A 17,399-nucleotide genomic window follows, 5' to 3' on the forward strand; every position below is an offset into this window, starting at 1 on the left:
CGGCTACATTCTAACCGAAACAGACGGCTACATTCTAACCGAAACAGACGGCTACATTCTAACCGAAACAGACGGCTACATTCTAACCGAAACAGACGGCCACATTCTAACCAAAACAGACGGCTACATTCTAACCGAAACAGACGGCTACATTCTAACCGAAACAGACGGCTACATTCTAACCGAAACATTCTTATTCTGAAAGCATCGTTTTTCAGGAGGACATTTTTTGAAATGAGATATGGAAGCTCTAAGATTGATTAATTGAAACGGATTTAATTTAATTAGCGTTTTTTTCATCAAACACTATGGAGTCAGTCTGTGTTATCTGAGTTATATAAGCCAGACAGTGTGTGTGTGTGTGTTGGGACTGCCTGCCATTTTGATTAGATTTTTCCCTCTCCAATTTAAAGGAGGAAATGAGACATTGACGCACAATGAACGTGTCTTTAAGACCCTTTTCATCAAACACTATTTGATGACTAAATCAAATCAAATCAAATCAATACACCTAATTCTGTGCTGTCTAAGTTATGTACAATAGACCTTATATTTATTTTTATTTAACTAGGCAAGTCAGTTAAGAACAAATTATTATTTTCAATGACAGCCTAGGAACAGTGGGTTAACTGCCTTGTTCAGGGATTTTTACCTTGTCAGCTCATGGACTCAATCTTGCAACCGTTCGGTTACGAGTCCAACCCTCTAACCACTAGGCTACCTGCCGCCCTACAGTAGACCTGCGGTAGAACTGCGGTAGAACTGCGGTAGACCTGCGGTAGACCTACAGTAGAACTGCGGTCGTCCTACGGTCGTCCTACAGTAGACCTACAGTAGACCTGTGGTCGTCCTGCGGTAGGCCTATAATCTCTATCCTATTCTTGTAAAAACACTGCTGCATTTGGGGCGGCAGGTAGCCTAGTGTGTTGGGCCAGTTATCCGAAAGGTTGTTGGATCAAATCCCAGAGCTGAAAAGGTAAAAATCTGTCGTTCTGCCCCTGAACAAGGCAGTTAACCCACTGTTCCCCTTCTAGGCTGTCATTGTAAATAAGAATTTGTTCTAGTTAAATAAAAACTAAACATGTATAAATCTGCATTCCTATGGCATATGGAATGCAGCTGATGTCTATAGGTTAGAGTTGAATGAGGTTCTCTGTCAGTCTGATAGTACAAGGATCAAAGTTATTACATGGACTGGACATCTCCGTTGACTGTAGGCCTCTCGCCCCCAGTAAAGCCTGCCATGTAGGTGTGTACAGTCACACCAAGGCAGGGAGGACAATCACTCCTCCCCTGTCACTAAGGCAACAAATAAACCAATCATCACCTGTTTGGGAAACACACCAGAAACAGACCAGTCTCTGAGTGTGTCCCAAGTGGCACCCATAGGTCCCTGGTCAAAAGTAGTGCACTACATAGGGATGAGGTTTAATTTAGGATGCAACCTCTGTTACATTCCACTGTTTCCTCTGGGTCTTATCCCTGGGTATACAATACAATGGGAACCATGGCACGCACGATGAAACAATTACTGACTAGACTGAATGAAGTATCTATTCTATTCTAATTTACACTAATCTAACACAGACAGACAGACAGACAGACAGACAGACAGACAGACAGACAGACAGACAGACAGACAGAGACACACACACACACACACACACACACACACACACACACACACACACACACACACACACACACACACACACACACACACACACACACACACACACGGCTTGTGTAAGTAATTGCCCGTTAATTTAGCCAGAAAAGTGGATGCCATTTCACCCAGAAGGTTCATTGCTCTCTCAGAAAACTCCTTAGTTGAACAGCTTGTCAACCGGCACCATGGACCATTACATTACAGTATGAATCCCAAATGGCTCCCTTTTCCCTGTATAGTGCACTACTGCTGACCAGGGCTCATAGGGAATAGTGTGTCAATTGGGACTCAGTCACAGGCTGTGCCAGTGCCGTCTGTCCAACTTATAATAAACTCCCCAATGGGAAACTAAAGGGTGAATTATGACAGGTCAGAAACATAATCTCCTTCCATCCTTCACTGAAAACCATTTAGCCTTGCACAACGTGGCTGTTTCTCCTTCTCAATAGTGGAGTTATTCATAGCTGTATCTGGGTAGACCTCTATCTGAGTAGACCTGTATTTGAGTAGACCTGTATCTGGGTAGACCTGTATCTGGGTAGACCTGTATCTGGGTAGACCTGTATCTGGGTAGACCTGTATCTGGGTAGACCTGTAGTAGACCTGTAGTAGACCTGTATCTGGGTAGACCTGTATCTGAGTAGACCTGTATCTGGGTAGACCTGTAGTAGACCTGTAGTAGACCTGTATCTGAGTAGACCTGTATCTGGGTAGACCTGTATCTGGGTAGACCTGTATCTGAGTAGACCTGTATCTGGGTAGACCTGTAGTAGACCTGTATCTGAATAGACTTGTATCTGAGTAGACCTGTATCTGAGTAGACCTGTATCTGGGTAGACCTGTATCTGAGTAGACCTGTAGTAGACCTGTATCTGGGTAGACCTGTATCTGAGTAGACCTGTAGTAGACCTGTATCTGGGTAGACCTGTATCTGGGTAGACCTGTATCTGAGTAGACCTGTAGTAGACCTGTATCTGAGTAGACCTGTATCTGAGTAAACCTGTGTGTGAGTAGACCTGTAGTAGACCTGTATCTGAGTAGACCTGTAGTAGACCTGTATCTGGGTAGACCTGTATCTGGGTAGACCTGTATCTGAGTAGACCTGTAGTAAACCTGTATCTGAGTAGACCTGTATCTGAGTAGACCTGTATCTGAGTAGACCTGTATCTGGGTAGACCTGTATCTGGGTAGACCTGTATCTGAGTAAACCTGTATCTGAGTAAACCTGTAGTAGACCTGTAGTAGACCTGTATCTGGGTAGACCTGTATCTGGGTAGACCTGTATCTCAGTAGACCTGTAGTAAACCTGTATCTGAGTAGACCTGTATCTGAGTAGACCTGTATATGAGTAGACCTGTATCTAGTAGACCTGTATCTGGGTAGACCTGTATCTGAGTGACTGTCCCCTGGTTCTGGGCTGTCCCCTGGCTCTGTACTGTGACTGTCCCCTGGCTCTGGAATGTGACTGTCCCCTGGCTCTGGACTGTGACTTTCCCCTGGCTCTGGGCTGTGTCTGTCCCCTGGCTCTAGACTGTGACTGTCCCCTGGCTCTGAACTGTGACTGTCCCCTGGCTCTGGACTTTGACTGTCCCCTGGCTCTAGACTGTGACTGTCCCCTGGCTCTGGGATGTCCCCTGGCTCTAGACTGTGACTGTCCTCTGGCTCTGGGCTGTGACTGTCCCCTGGCTCTGGGCTCTGGGCTGTCCCCTGGCTCTAGACTGTGACTGTCCCCTGGCTCTGGGCTGTGACTATCCCCTTGCTCTGGGCTGTCCCCTGGCTCTAGACTGTGACTGTCCCCTGGCTCTGGGCTGTGACTGTCCCCTGGCTCTAGACTGTGACTGTCCCCTGGCTCCTCTGTACAGTAGGAACCTGGTGGTGTGGTTGTGTTTGGTCAGGACTTGCTCCCAGTACAGGACAGGTCTCCCTCAGTGTGTGTGTGTGTGTGTGTGTGTGTGTTTGTGTGTGTGTGCATGTGTGTGTGCTTGCCTCTGTGTGTGTATGTGTGTGTGTGTTTGTGTGTGTGTGTGTTTGTGTGTGTGTGTGTGTGGGCACATGTTTGTGCTTGCCTGTGTGTGTGTGTGTGTGTTTGTATGTGTGTGTTCGTGCTTGTGTGTGTATGTGTGTTGGTGTTTGCTTGCCTGTGTGTGTGTTTGTATGTGTGTGTTCGTGCTTGTGTGTGTATGTGTGTTGGTGTTTTTTTGCCTGTGTGTGTGTGTGTGTGTTTGTATGTGTGTGTTCGTGCTTGTGTGTGTATGTGTGTTGGTGTTTGCTTGCGTGTGTGTGTGTGTGTGTGTGTGTGTGTTTGTTGTGGTGTGGAGGACAGGTCTCCCTCTGAGGGCACATGCTGATCATATCTCCTGAATTACCCACATTCCCTGGCGGTAGACAAGAGGATGCTCGCCTCAGCCCACTGGCCGTCTTTGCACCACTGCACCACAGAAATGTACTAAAACAGCTTAATATATTCTTAAGGATTGGTGCGTCCCCTGCGGGACAGTTGAGCTAACGTAGGCTAATACGATTAGCATGACTAGCAAGTAACAAGTAACAAGAAAATTTCCCAGGACATAGACATATCTGATATGGGTAGAAAGCTTAAATTATTGTTAATCTAACCGCACTGTCCAATTTACAGTAGCTAATACCCCCTGACACTACAGCCTTACAGATACTAAATACCCCCTGACACTACAGCCTTACAGATACTAAATACCCCCTGACACTACAGCCTTACAGATACTAAATACCCCCTGACACTACAGCCGTACAGATACTAAATACCCCCTGACACTACAGCCTTACAGATACTAAATACCCCCTGACACTACAGCCTTACAGATACTAAATACCCCCTGACACTACAGCCTTACAGATACTAAATACCCCCTGACACTACAGCCTTACAGATACTAAATACCCCCTGACACTACAGCCTTACAGATACTAAATACCCCCTGACACTACAGCCTTACAGATACTAAATACCCCCTGACACTACAGCCTTACAGATACTAAATACCCCCTGACACTACAGCCGTACAGATACTAAATACCCCCTGACACTACAGCCGTACAGATACTAAATACCCCCTGACACTACAGCCGTACAGATACTAAATACCCCCTGACACTACAGCCTTACAGATACTAAATACCCCCTGACACTACAGCCTTACAGATACTAAATACCCCCTGACACTACAGCCTTACAGATACTAAATACCCCCTGACACTACAGCCTTACAGATACTAAATACCCCCTGACACTACAGCCTTACAGATACTAAATAACCCCTGACACTACAGCCTTACAGATACTAAATACCCCCTGACACTACAGCCTTACAGATACTAAATACCCCCTGACACTACAGCCTTACAGATACTAAATACCCCCTGACACTACAGCCTTACAGATACTAAATACCCCCTGACACTACAGCCTTACAGATACTAAATACCCCCTGACACTACAGCCTTACAGATACTAAATACCCCCTGACACTACAGCCTTACAGATACTAAATACCCCCTGACACTACAGCCAATTCATAATGCATAGCATACTTACATTAAAGCCACTGAGACAGGCCAAAGGGGAACACAGAATCCCTCCTGTCCATCTGCAATAAGACATTTACCTCTACAGTCACAGTTCATAGTGTCCTGTCTGTCCATCTGCAATAAGGCATGTAACTTACAGTCACAGTTCATAGTGTCCTGTCTGTCCATCTGCAATAAGACATTTACCTCTACAGTCACAGTTCATAGTGTCCTGTCTGTCCATCTGCAATAAAGCATGTAACTTACAGTCACAGTTCATAGTGTCCTGTCTGTCCATCTGCAATAAGACATTTACCTCTACAGTCACAGTTCATAGTGTCCTGTCTGTCCATCTGCAATAAGGCATGTAACTTACAGTCACAGTTCATAGTGTCCTGTCTGTCCATCTGCAATAAGACATTTACCTCTACAGTCACAGTTCATAGTGTCCTGTCTGTCCATCTGCAATAAAGCATGTAACTTACAGTCACAGTTCATAGTGTCCTGTCTGTCCATCTGCAATAAGACATTTACCTCTCCAGTCACAGTTCATAGTGTCCTGTCTGTCCATCTGCAATAAGACATTTACCTCTACAGTCACAGTTCATAGTGTCCTGTCTGTCCATCTGCAATAAGACATTTACCTCTACAGTCACAGGTCATAGTGTCCTGTCTGTCCATCTGCAATAAGACATTTACCTCTCCAGTCACAGGTCATAGTGTCCTGTCTGTCCATCTGCAATAAGACATTTACCTCTCCAGTCACAGTTCATAGTGTCCTGTCTGTCCATCTGCAATAAGACATTTACCTCTACAGTCACAGGTCATAGTGTCCTGTCTGTCCATCTGCAATAAGACATTTACCTCTCCAGTCACAGGTCATAGTGTCCTGTCTGTCCATCTGCAATAAGACATTTACCTCTACAGTCACAGGTCATAGTGTCCTGTCTGTCCATCTGCAATAAGACATTTACCTCTACAGTCACAGGTCATAGTGTCCTGTCTGTCCATCTGCAATAAGGCATGTCACTTACAGTCACAGTTCATAGTGTCCTGTCTGTCCATCTGCAATAAGACATGTACCTCTACAGTCAACACTTCTGTGTGTTACCATGTGTCACCACTCTTAACCCCACGTATCACTCAGTGCTGAGTCCATGAGGACAGAAGAGACGGAATGTTCAAAGTACAGCGCCGTGCTCCGATACTCTGTTTCAATAAATGCACTCTTGAGAAACAGGAGAAAAAAAAACAATATTTTATTGACACAAACAAGCACACGTCAACATACATAAATTGCCCAACAAATATTTAAAAAAAATATCAATGTACAACAGTGTTCTCTAATAATTCAGGTAGCGGTTCAATTTCAAGTAAAACGGAAACAAAGAAAACAGCTGACAGAAAACATAGTTTAGTCCGAAATGCCATCCTATTCCCTACATAGTGACACCCTATTCCCTACATAGTGACACCATATTCCCTACATAGTGACACCCTATTCCCTACATAGTGACACCCTATTCCCTACATAGTGACACTCTATTCCCTACATAGTGACACCCTATTCCCTACAAAGTGACACTCTATTCCCTACATAGTGACACTCTATTCCCTACATAGTGACACTCTATTCCCTACATAGTGACACTCTATTCCCTACATAGTGACACTCTATTCCCTACATAGTGACACCACATTCCCTACATAGTGACACTCTATTCCCTACATAGTGACAATCTATTCCCTACATAGTGACACTCTATTCCCTATATAGTGACACCCTATTCCCTACATAGTGACACTCTATTCCCTATATAGTGACACTCTATTCCCTATATAGTGACACCCTATTTCCTACATAGTGACACTCGATTCCCTACATAGTGACACTCTATTCCCTATATAGTGACACTCTATTCCCAATATAGTGACACCCTACAGAGTGACACCCTAATCCCTACATAGTGACACCCTATTCCCTATATAGTGACACCCTATTCCCTACATAGTGACACCCTATTCCCCACATAGTGACACCCTACATAGTGACACCCTACATAGTGACACCCTACATAGTGACACCCTATTCCCTATATAGTGACACCCTACATAGTGACACCCTATTCCCTATATAGTGACACCCTACATAGTGACACCCTACATAGTGACACCCTATTCCCTACATAGTGACACCATATTCCCCACATAGTGACACCCTACATAGTGACACCCTACATAGTGACACCCTACATAGTGACACCCTACATAGTGACACCCTACATAGTGACACCCTACATAGTGACACCCTATTCCCTACATAGTGACACCCTATTCCCTACATAGTGACACCCTACATAGTGACACCCTACATAGTGACACCCTACATAGTGACACCCTACATAGTGACACCCTACATAGTGACACCCTATTCCCTATATAGTGACACCCTACATAGTGACACCCTACATAGTGACACCCTATTCCCTACATAGTGACACCCTACATAGTGACACCCTATTCCCTACATAGTGACACCCTACATAGTGACACCCTACATAGTGACACCCTATTCCCTACATAGTGACACCCTATTACCTATATAGTGACACTCTAGTCCCTACATAGTGACACCCTATTCCCTACATAGTGACACCCTATTCTCTAAATAATGACACTCTATTCCCTACATAGTGACACCATATTCCCTACATAGTGACACTCTATTCCCTACATAGTGACACTCTATTCCCTATATAGTGACACTCTATTCCCTACATAGTGACACTCTATTCCCTACATAGTGACACCCTACATAGTGACACCCTATTCCCTACATAGTGACACTCTATTCCCTACATAGTGACACTCTATTCCCTACATAGTGACACCATATTACCTACATAGTGACACCCTATTCCCTACATAGTGACAATCTATTCCCTATATAGTGACACTCTATTCCCTATATAGTGACACCCTATTCCCTACATAGTGACACTCTATTCCCTATATAGGGACACCCTATTCCCTATATAGGGACACCCTATTCCCTATATAGGGACACCTTATTCCCTATATAGGGACACCCTATTCTCTGTAGTGGCACCCTATTCCCTACATAGTGACACTCTATTCCCTACATAGGGACACCCTATTCCCTATATAGGGACACCCTATTCCCTATATAGTGACACCTTATTCCCTATATAGGGACACCCTATTCCCTATATAGGGACACCCTATTCCCTATATAGGGACACCCTATTCCCTACATAGTGACACTCTATTCCCTACATAGTGACACTCTATTCCCTACATAGTGACACCTTATTCCCTACATAGTGACACTCTATTCCCTACATAGTGACACCTTATTCCCTATACAGGGACACCCTATTCTCTGTAGTGACACCCTAGTCTCTGTACTGGCACACTATTCCCTACGTACTACCATAGGGCCTGGTCAAAAGTAGTGCACTATGTAGAGAACAGGGTTCTATTTTGAACGCGTACACTGTTAGAAAAAAAGGTTGTGAAAGGGTTCTGTCCTCATTGGAGAACGCATATCTTTTCCACGTAGAAACATTTTAGGTTCTAGATAGCACCTTTCTCTCTAATAGTGTAAGGTGCCATTTTGGATACACATTTAGAGATTTTTAGAGTCTTTCACTCTCGTACTCTGGCATCTCAGAGTGCATGCTGGGTAAGGGGGTAAGGGGTACATTGGGTATGTAGTAGAGTGACTCCTGACTGACAGTAGGCGGCGTGTGGGATGGACTATTCACCCCTGAGTCTGAATCCTGAGCCACGGGACCCTCTGTCTGCGACATCTCTTCTTCACTATATTTCGCCTCTCTTGACTGCAGAGGAAGTGAGATCACAGGAATCACAGGAAGGGTCGTGGCCTCGGGATGGCCTTTCAGCTTCAGCTCGTCAAGCTCCTGGAAGTTCTTGAGGCGGACCACCTCCTTGTGGGCGGAGCCACCGTAACACGGCAACAGCACAAAGACTTCCTTACGGAACTTAGAACTCATTCCGAAGTAGATGAGGGGGTTGTAGAAGGAGGCGGATTTAGCGAAGAGACGGGTGAAGATTAAAGTCATGTTGGGGACGTGGTAACCACAGGCAGACCACATGGAGACCACAGCATAGGGAGACCATGCCATGATGAAGGCTGTGCAGATCACTATGGAGACCTGAAGGAGAAGTGACAGAGAGGAGAGATTAAAAAAGCTACAGGACTGTTTGGCTAGCTACAGGACTGTTTGGCCAGCTATAGGACTGTTTGGCTAGCTAAAGGACTGTTTGGCTAGCTACAGGACTGTTTGGCTAGCTACAGGACTGTTTGGCTAGATACAGGACTGTTTGGCTAGCTACAGGACTGTTTGGCTAGCTAAAGGACTGTTTGGCTAGCTACAGGACTGTTTGGCTAGCTACAGGACTGTTTGGCTAGCTACAGGACTGTTTGGCTAGCTACAGGACTGTTTGGCTAGCTAAAGGACTGTTTGGCTAGCTACAGGACTGTTTGGCTAGCTACAGGACTGTTTGGCTAGCTACAGGACTGTTTGGCTAGCTACAGGACTGTTTGGCTAGCTAAAGGACTGTTTGGCTAGCTACAGGACTGTTTGGCTAGCTAAAGGACTGTTTGGCTAGCTACAGGACTGTTTGGCTAGCTACAGGACTGTTTGGCTAGCTACAGGACTGTTTAGTTAGCTACAGGACTGTTTGGCTAGCTACAGGACTGTTTGGGCTAGCTACAGGACTGTTTGGCTAGCTACAGGACTGTTTGGCTAGCTACAGGACTGTTTTGCTAGCTACAGGACTGTTTGGCTAGCTAAAGGACTGTTTGGCTAGCTACAGGACTGTTTGGCTAGCTAAAGGACTGTTTGGCTAGATACAGGACTGTTTGGCTAGCTACAGGACTGTTTGGCTAGCTAAAGGACTGTTTGGCTAGCTACAGGACTGTTTGGCTAGCTACAGGACTGTTTGGCTAGCTACAGGACTGTTTGGCTAGCTACAGGACTGTTTGGCTAGCTACAGGACTGTTTGGCTAGCTACAGGACTGTTTGGCTAGCTACAGGACTGTTTGGCTAGATGCAGGACTGTTTGGCTAGCTACAGGACTGTTTGGCTAGCTACAGGACTGTTTGGCTAGCTACAGGACTGTTTGGCTAGCTACAGGACTGTTTGGCTAGCTACAGGACTGTTTGGCTAGCTACAGGACTGTTTGGCTAGCTACAGGACTGTTTGGCTAGCTACAGGACTGTTTGGCTAGCTACAGGACTGTTTGGCTAGCTACAGGACTGTTTAGTTAGCTACAGGACTGTTTGGCTAGCTACAGGACTGTTTGGGCTAGCTACAGGACTGTTTGGCTAGCTACAGGACTGTTTGGCTAGCTACAGGACTGTTTTGCTAGCTACAGGACTGTTTGGCTAGCTAAAGGACTGTTTGGCTAGCTACAGGACTGTTTGGCTAGCTAAAGGACTGTTTGGCTAGCTACAGGACTGTTAGGCTAGCTACAGGACTGTTTGGCTAGCTACAGGACTGTTTGGCTAGCACAGACTGGAATATGTTTTGGGATTCACCCGATAACATTGATGAGTTTACCACATCAGTCACCAGCGTCATTAATAAATGCATCGACGACTTTGTCCCCACAGTGACAGTACATACATATACCAACCAGAAGCCATGTATTACAGGCAACATCCGCACTGAATTTAAGGATAGAGCTGTCGCTTTCAAGGAGCGGAACACTAATCTGGACGCTTACAAGAAATCCTGCTATGACCTCCAAAGAGACATCAAACAGGCAAAGTGCCGATAAAGGACTAAGATCGAATCCTACAACACCGGCTCTGACGCTCGTTGGATGTGGCAGGGCTTGCAAACTATCACGGATTCCAAAGGGAATTGCAGCTGCTAGTTGCCCAGTGATGTAAGCCTACCAAGATTGAAATGCCATCAATGCTCGCCTCAAGGCAAGTAACACTGAACAATGCATGAGAGCACCAGCCATTCCAGACGACTGTGTGATCTCATTTTTTGTAGCCAATGTGAGTAAGATCTTTAAACAGGTTAACATTCACAAGGCCGGAATGCCAGACGAAATACCAGTACACATAGGATGTGCTGACCAGCTGGCAAATGTCCTCACTAACCTTTTCAACCTCTCCCTGACTCAGTCTGTAATACCAACATGTTTCAACAGACCACCATAGTCCCTGTGCCAAGCTAATCTGTCTAAATGACTATCGTCACATAGCACTCACATCTGTAGCCATGAAATGCTTTAAAAAGCTGTTCATGGCTCACATCCACTCCATTATCCCAGAAACCCTAGACCCACTCCAATTTGCATACCGCCCAAACAGATCCACAGATGACGCAATCTCTATTGCACTCAACACTGCCCTTTCCTACCTGGACAAAAGGAACACCTATATGAGAATGCTGTTCATTGGCTACAGCTCAGCGTTCAACAGCTTTAGAGCCCTCATAGCTCATCACTAAGCTCAGGAACCTTTAACTGAACACCGCCCTCTGCAACTGGATTCTGGACATCCTGACGGGCCGCCCCCAGGCGGTGAGGATAGGCAACAACACATCCACCATGCTGACTCTCAAAACTGGGGCCCCTCAAGGGTGCATGCTGAGTCCACTCCTATACTCCCTGTTCACCCATGACTGTGTGGCTGAGCACGACTCCAACACCATCGTTAAGTTTGCTGACGACACCACGGTGGTAGGCCTGATCACTGACGACGATGAGACAGCCTATAGGGAGGAGTTCAGTGACCTGGCAATGTGGTGCCAGGACAACAACCTCTCCCTCAACGTCGATGTCCATATCACTAAGGAATTAGGGTGGTCCACATACACCAACACAATCCTTAAAAAGGCACGACAAAAGCCTCTTCCCCCTCATGATGCTGAAAAGATTTGGCATGGGCCCTCAGCTCTTCAAAAAATTCTACAGCTGCACCATTGAGAGCATCTTGACTGGCTGCATCAGCGCATGGTATGGCAACTGCTTTGCATCCAACAGCAAGATGATACAGAGGGTAGTGCATATGGCCCATTACATCACTATACCAGGCGGTGTCAAAGGAAGGCCTTAAAAATTGTCAAGAACTCCAGCCACCCAAGTCAGAGACTGTTCTCTCTGCTACCGCACGGCAAGCGGTACCGATGCACCATGTCTGGAACCAACAGGACCCTGAACAGCTTCTACCCTCAAGCCATAAGGCTGCTAAATAGTTGACCAAATAGCTACCCGGACGATCTGCATTGACACCGTTTTGCACATCTCTTTTGACTCATCACATTCACTTCTGCTACTGCGTATTATCTATCATATTGCTTAGTCACTTTACCCTTGCCTTTATGTACATACGTATCTACCTTAATTACCTCGTACCCCTGCACATGGACTGGGTACTGGTACTCTGTGTATATAACCTAGTTATCATTACTCAGTACTGGTACCCCGTGTATATAACCTAGTTATCATTACTCAGTACTGGTACCCCGTGTATATAACCTAGTTATCATTACTCAGTACTGGTACCCCGTGTATATAACCTAGTTATCATTACTCAGTACTGGTACCCTGTGTATATAGTCAAGTTATCATTACTCAGTACTGGTACCCTGTGTATATTGTCAAGTTATCATTACTCAGTACTGGTACTCTGTGTACATAACCTAGTTATCATTACTCATTGTGTATTTATTCCTTGTGTTATTATTTTTCTATTTTCTTTCTCTCCGTGTCGTTGTGAAGGGCCCCGTAAGTCAGCATTTCACTGTTAGTCTACACGTGCTGTTTACAAAGCAGGTGACAAATATTTGTCATTTTTTATTTTATTTGAACGTTTACTGTCCACTGTGCTTCTGATGAACCTTTTGCGATCTTGGCTGGGTTATTTAAAAAAAATCCCTCCCTGTTTCTGTTCTGTTGATGTAAATAGGTCTTCTAACTAAATGTTATTGATTGAATTGATTGATTGATTGGTTGGTTAATTGGCTCACCTTCGTGACGTCTCGTTCCACCTTCCTCTGTCTGGCTGAGAGGTATCCATCAGCAGACATGGCGTTGCTGCTCACCACTGTATGGATGATGGCTACATAGGAGAACACCATGACCATGACCGGGACGAAGAAGCAGGAGATAAGGATGGACATGATGTAGGACTTGTAGATGGTGGAGTAGTTAGCCTTGGACCAGTCCACCTCACAGGTCCCGTACCCGCAGTCTGGAGGTGGAGATATGGGGAGGAATGGGTTAGAGCGGTGTTTCGAGAGGTGGTCGCATGAATGGATGGATGAACGGATGGATGGATGGGTGGGTGGTTGCATGAATGGATGGATGAACGGATGGATGGATGGATGGATCTATAGAGGGATAAATGGATGGATGGATGGATGAATGGATGGATGGATGAATACATGGATATATAGAGGGATAAATTGATGGATGGATGGATATATAGAGGAATATATAGAGGGATAAATGGATGGATGGATGGATATATAGAGGGATGAATGGATGGATAAATGGATGGATGGATGGATATATAGAGGGATAAATGGATAGATGGATGGATGGGTGGATATATAGAGGGATAAATGGATGGATGGATATATAGAGGGATAGATGGATGAACGGATGGATGGATGGATGAATATATAGAGGGATAAATGGATGGATGAATGGATGGATGGATGGATGGATATATAGAGGGATAAATGGATGGATGAATGGATGGATGGATATATAGAGGGATAAATGGATGAATGGATGGATGGATGGATGGATATATAGAGGGATAAATGGATGGATGGATGGATGGATATATAGAGGGATAAATGGATAGATGGATATATAGAGGGATAAATGGATGAATGGATATATAGAGGGATAAATGGATGGATGGATGAATACATGGATATATAGAGGGATAAATGGATGGATGGATGGATGGATGAATACATGGATATATAGAGGGATAAATGGAGGGATGGATGGATGGATGAATACATGGATATATAGAGGGATAAATGGAGGGATGGATGGATGGATGAATACATGGATATATAGAGGGATAAATGGATGGATGGATGGATGAATGGATGAATGGATGGATGGATGAATACATGGATATATAGAGGGATAAATGGATGAATGGATATATAGAGGGATAAATGGATGGATGAATGGATGGATGAATGGATGAATGGATGGATGGATGAATACATGGATATATAGAGGGATAAATGGATGAATGGATATATAGAGGGATAAATGGATGAATGGATATATAGAGGGATAAATGGATGAATGGATATATAGAGGGATAAATGGATGGATGGATGGATGGATGGATATATAGAGGGATAAATGGATGGATGGATGGATGGATGAATACATGGATATATAGAGGGATAAATGGATGGATATATATAGAGGGATAAATGGATGGATATATATAGAGGGATACATGGATGGATATATATAGAGGGATAAATGGATGGATGGATGGATGGATATATATAGAGGAATAAATGGATGGGTTAGAGCGGTGTTTCGAGAGGTGGTCACACCCATGAATATGAATGGATGAACGGATGGATGGATGGATGAATACATGGATATATAGATGGATGGATGGTTGCATGCATGAATGGATGAACGGATGGATGGATGAATACATGGATAAATAGATGGATAAATGGATGGATGGATGAACGGATGGATGGATTGATGAATACATGGATTTATAGATGGATAAATGGATGGATGGATGGTCGCATGCATGAATGGATGAACGGATGGATGGATGGATGAATACATGGATATATAGATGGATAAATGGATGGATGGAGGGATGAATACATGGATATATAGAGGGATAAATGGATGGATGGATGGATGGATGGATATATAGAGGGATAAATGGATGGATGGATGGATATATAGAGGGATGAATGGATGAATGGATATATAGAGGGATGAATACATGGATATATAGAGGGATAAATGGATGGATGGATGGATGGATATATAGAGGGATAAATGGATGGATGAATGGATGGATGGATGGATATATAGAGAGATAAATGGATGTATGGATGGATGGATGGATGGATGGATGGAGGGATGGATGGAGGGATGGATGGATGGAGGGATGGATGGATGGGTGGGTGGATGGATGGATGGATGAATGGAGGGATGGATGGATGGATGGATGTATGGATGGATGGATGTATGGATGGATCGAGGGAGGGAGGGAGGGAGACACTAACCTGTGTAGCTGCCCCAGCCCAGCAGTGGAGCGACAGACCAGAACAAAGCTCCAACCCAGATGAACATTAGAGAGATGCAGATGGTGCTTAAACTGACGCAGTAGGCTGGAAACAGGACACACACACACACACACACACACACACACACACACACACACACACACACACACACACACACACACACACACACACACACACACACACACACACACACACACACACACACACACACACACACACACACAGAGGCAATGAGTGTGTGTTCCAGTCAAGCCACTTTGTGACATCGGTTGATGTAAAAAGGGCTTTATAAATTAATGTGATTGATTGATATAACATGGTTTGAGGCACAGTGTGTAAAAAACGATAATCAACATTTCCCTTTAATCCTGCAGTCACCCTCAACATTTCCCTATAATCGTGCAGTCACCCTCAACATTTCCCTATAATCGTGCAGTCACCCTCAACATTTCCCTATAATCGTGCAGTCACCCTCAACATTTCCCTATAATCGTGCAGTCACCCTCAACATTTCCCTATAATCCTGCAGTCAGCCTCAACATTTCCCTATAATCCTGCAGTCACCCTCAACATTTCCCTATAATCCTGCAGTCACCCTCAAAATTTCCCTATAATCCTGCAGTCACCCTCAACATTTCCCTATAATCCTGCAGTCACCCTCAACATTTCCCTATAATCCTGCAGTCACCCTCAACATTTCCCTATAATCCTGCAGTCACCCTCAACATTTCCCTATAATCCTGCAGTCACCCTCAACATCGTCTATAATCCTGCAGTCACCCTCAACATCGTCTATAATCGTGCAGTCACCCTCAACATTTCCCTATAATCCTGCAGTCACCCTCAACATTTCCCTATAATCCTGCAGTCACCCTCAACATTTCCCTATAATCCTGCAGTCACCCTCAACATCGCCTATAATCGTGCAGTCACCCTCAACATTTCCCTATAATCCTGCAGTCACCCTCAACATTTCCCTTTAATCCTGCAGTCACCCTCAACATTTCCCTTTAATCCTGCAGTCACCCTCAACATCGCCTATAATCGTGCAGTCACCCTCAACATTTCCCTTTATTCCTGCAGTCACCCTCAACATTTCCCTATAATCCTGCAGTCACCCTCAACATTTCCCTTTAATCCTGCAGTCACCCTCAACATTTCCCTTTAATCCTGCAGTCACCCTCAACATCGCCTATAATCGTGCAGTCACCCTCAACATTTCCCTTTATTCCTGCAGTCACCCTCAACATTTCCCTATAATCCTGCAGTCACCCTCAATATTTCCCTATAATCCTGCAGTCACCCTCAACATTTCCCTATAATCCTGCAGTCACCCTCAACATTTCCCTATAATCCTGCAGTCACCCTCAACATTTCCCTATAACCCTGCAGTCACCCTCAACATTTCCCTTTAATCGTGCAGTCACCCTCAACATTTCCCATTAATCCTGCAGTCACCCTCAACATTTCCCTTTATTTCTGCAGTCACCCTCAACATTTCCCTATAATCCTGCAGTCACCCTCAACATTTCCCTATAATCCTGCAGTCACCCTCAACATTTCCCTTTATCCCTGCAGTCACCCTCAACATGTCCCTTTAATCCTGCAGTCACCCTCAACATTTCCCTTTAATCCTGCAGTCACCCTCAACATTTCCCTTTGATCCTGCAGTCACCCTCAACATTTCCCTTTAATCCTGCAGTCACCCTCAACATTTCCCTTTATCCCTGCAGTCACCCTCAACATTGCCCTCACTGCTTAGCGATTTTGATGCATCACCCGGAGCTCCGGGATCAAACATGACATCACTAGTTAGCACACCTGATTCAATTTATCAATTAACACACTATTAACAC

The 17,399-nt window shown here is 44.8% G+C and overlaps 1 protein-coding gene across 1 annotated transcript in view; it reads right to left on the minus strand.

Annotated features, from left to right (window-relative positions):
* Positions 1–8,522: 8,522 nt before the first annotated feature.
* Positions 8,523–17,399, minus strand: part of LOC110492799 (visual pigment-like receptor peropsin) — a 33,704-nt gene continuing 24,827 nt past the window's right edge. Inside the window, exons 4-6 of the mRNA XM_036945863.1 lie at positions 15,523–15,627; positions 13,249–13,472; positions 8,523–9,411 (exon numbers count right to left, since the gene is read on the minus strand). Coding sequence (XP_036801758.1) covers positions 8,872–9,411; positions 13,249–13,472; positions 15,523–15,627 — 869 coding nt within the window. The 3' untranslated portion in view covers positions 8,523–8,871. The remainder of the gene's footprint in view (positions 9,412–13,248; positions 13,473–15,522; positions 15,628–17,399) is intronic.

Source organism: Oncorhynchus mykiss, chromosome 16 (genome assembly GCF_013265735.2).
Source record: "Oncorhynchus mykiss isolate Arlee chromosome 16, USDA_OmykA_1.1, whole genome shotgun sequence".
NCBI lineage: Eukaryota > Metazoa > Chordata > Actinopteri > Salmoniformes > Salmonidae > Oncorhynchus > Oncorhynchus mykiss.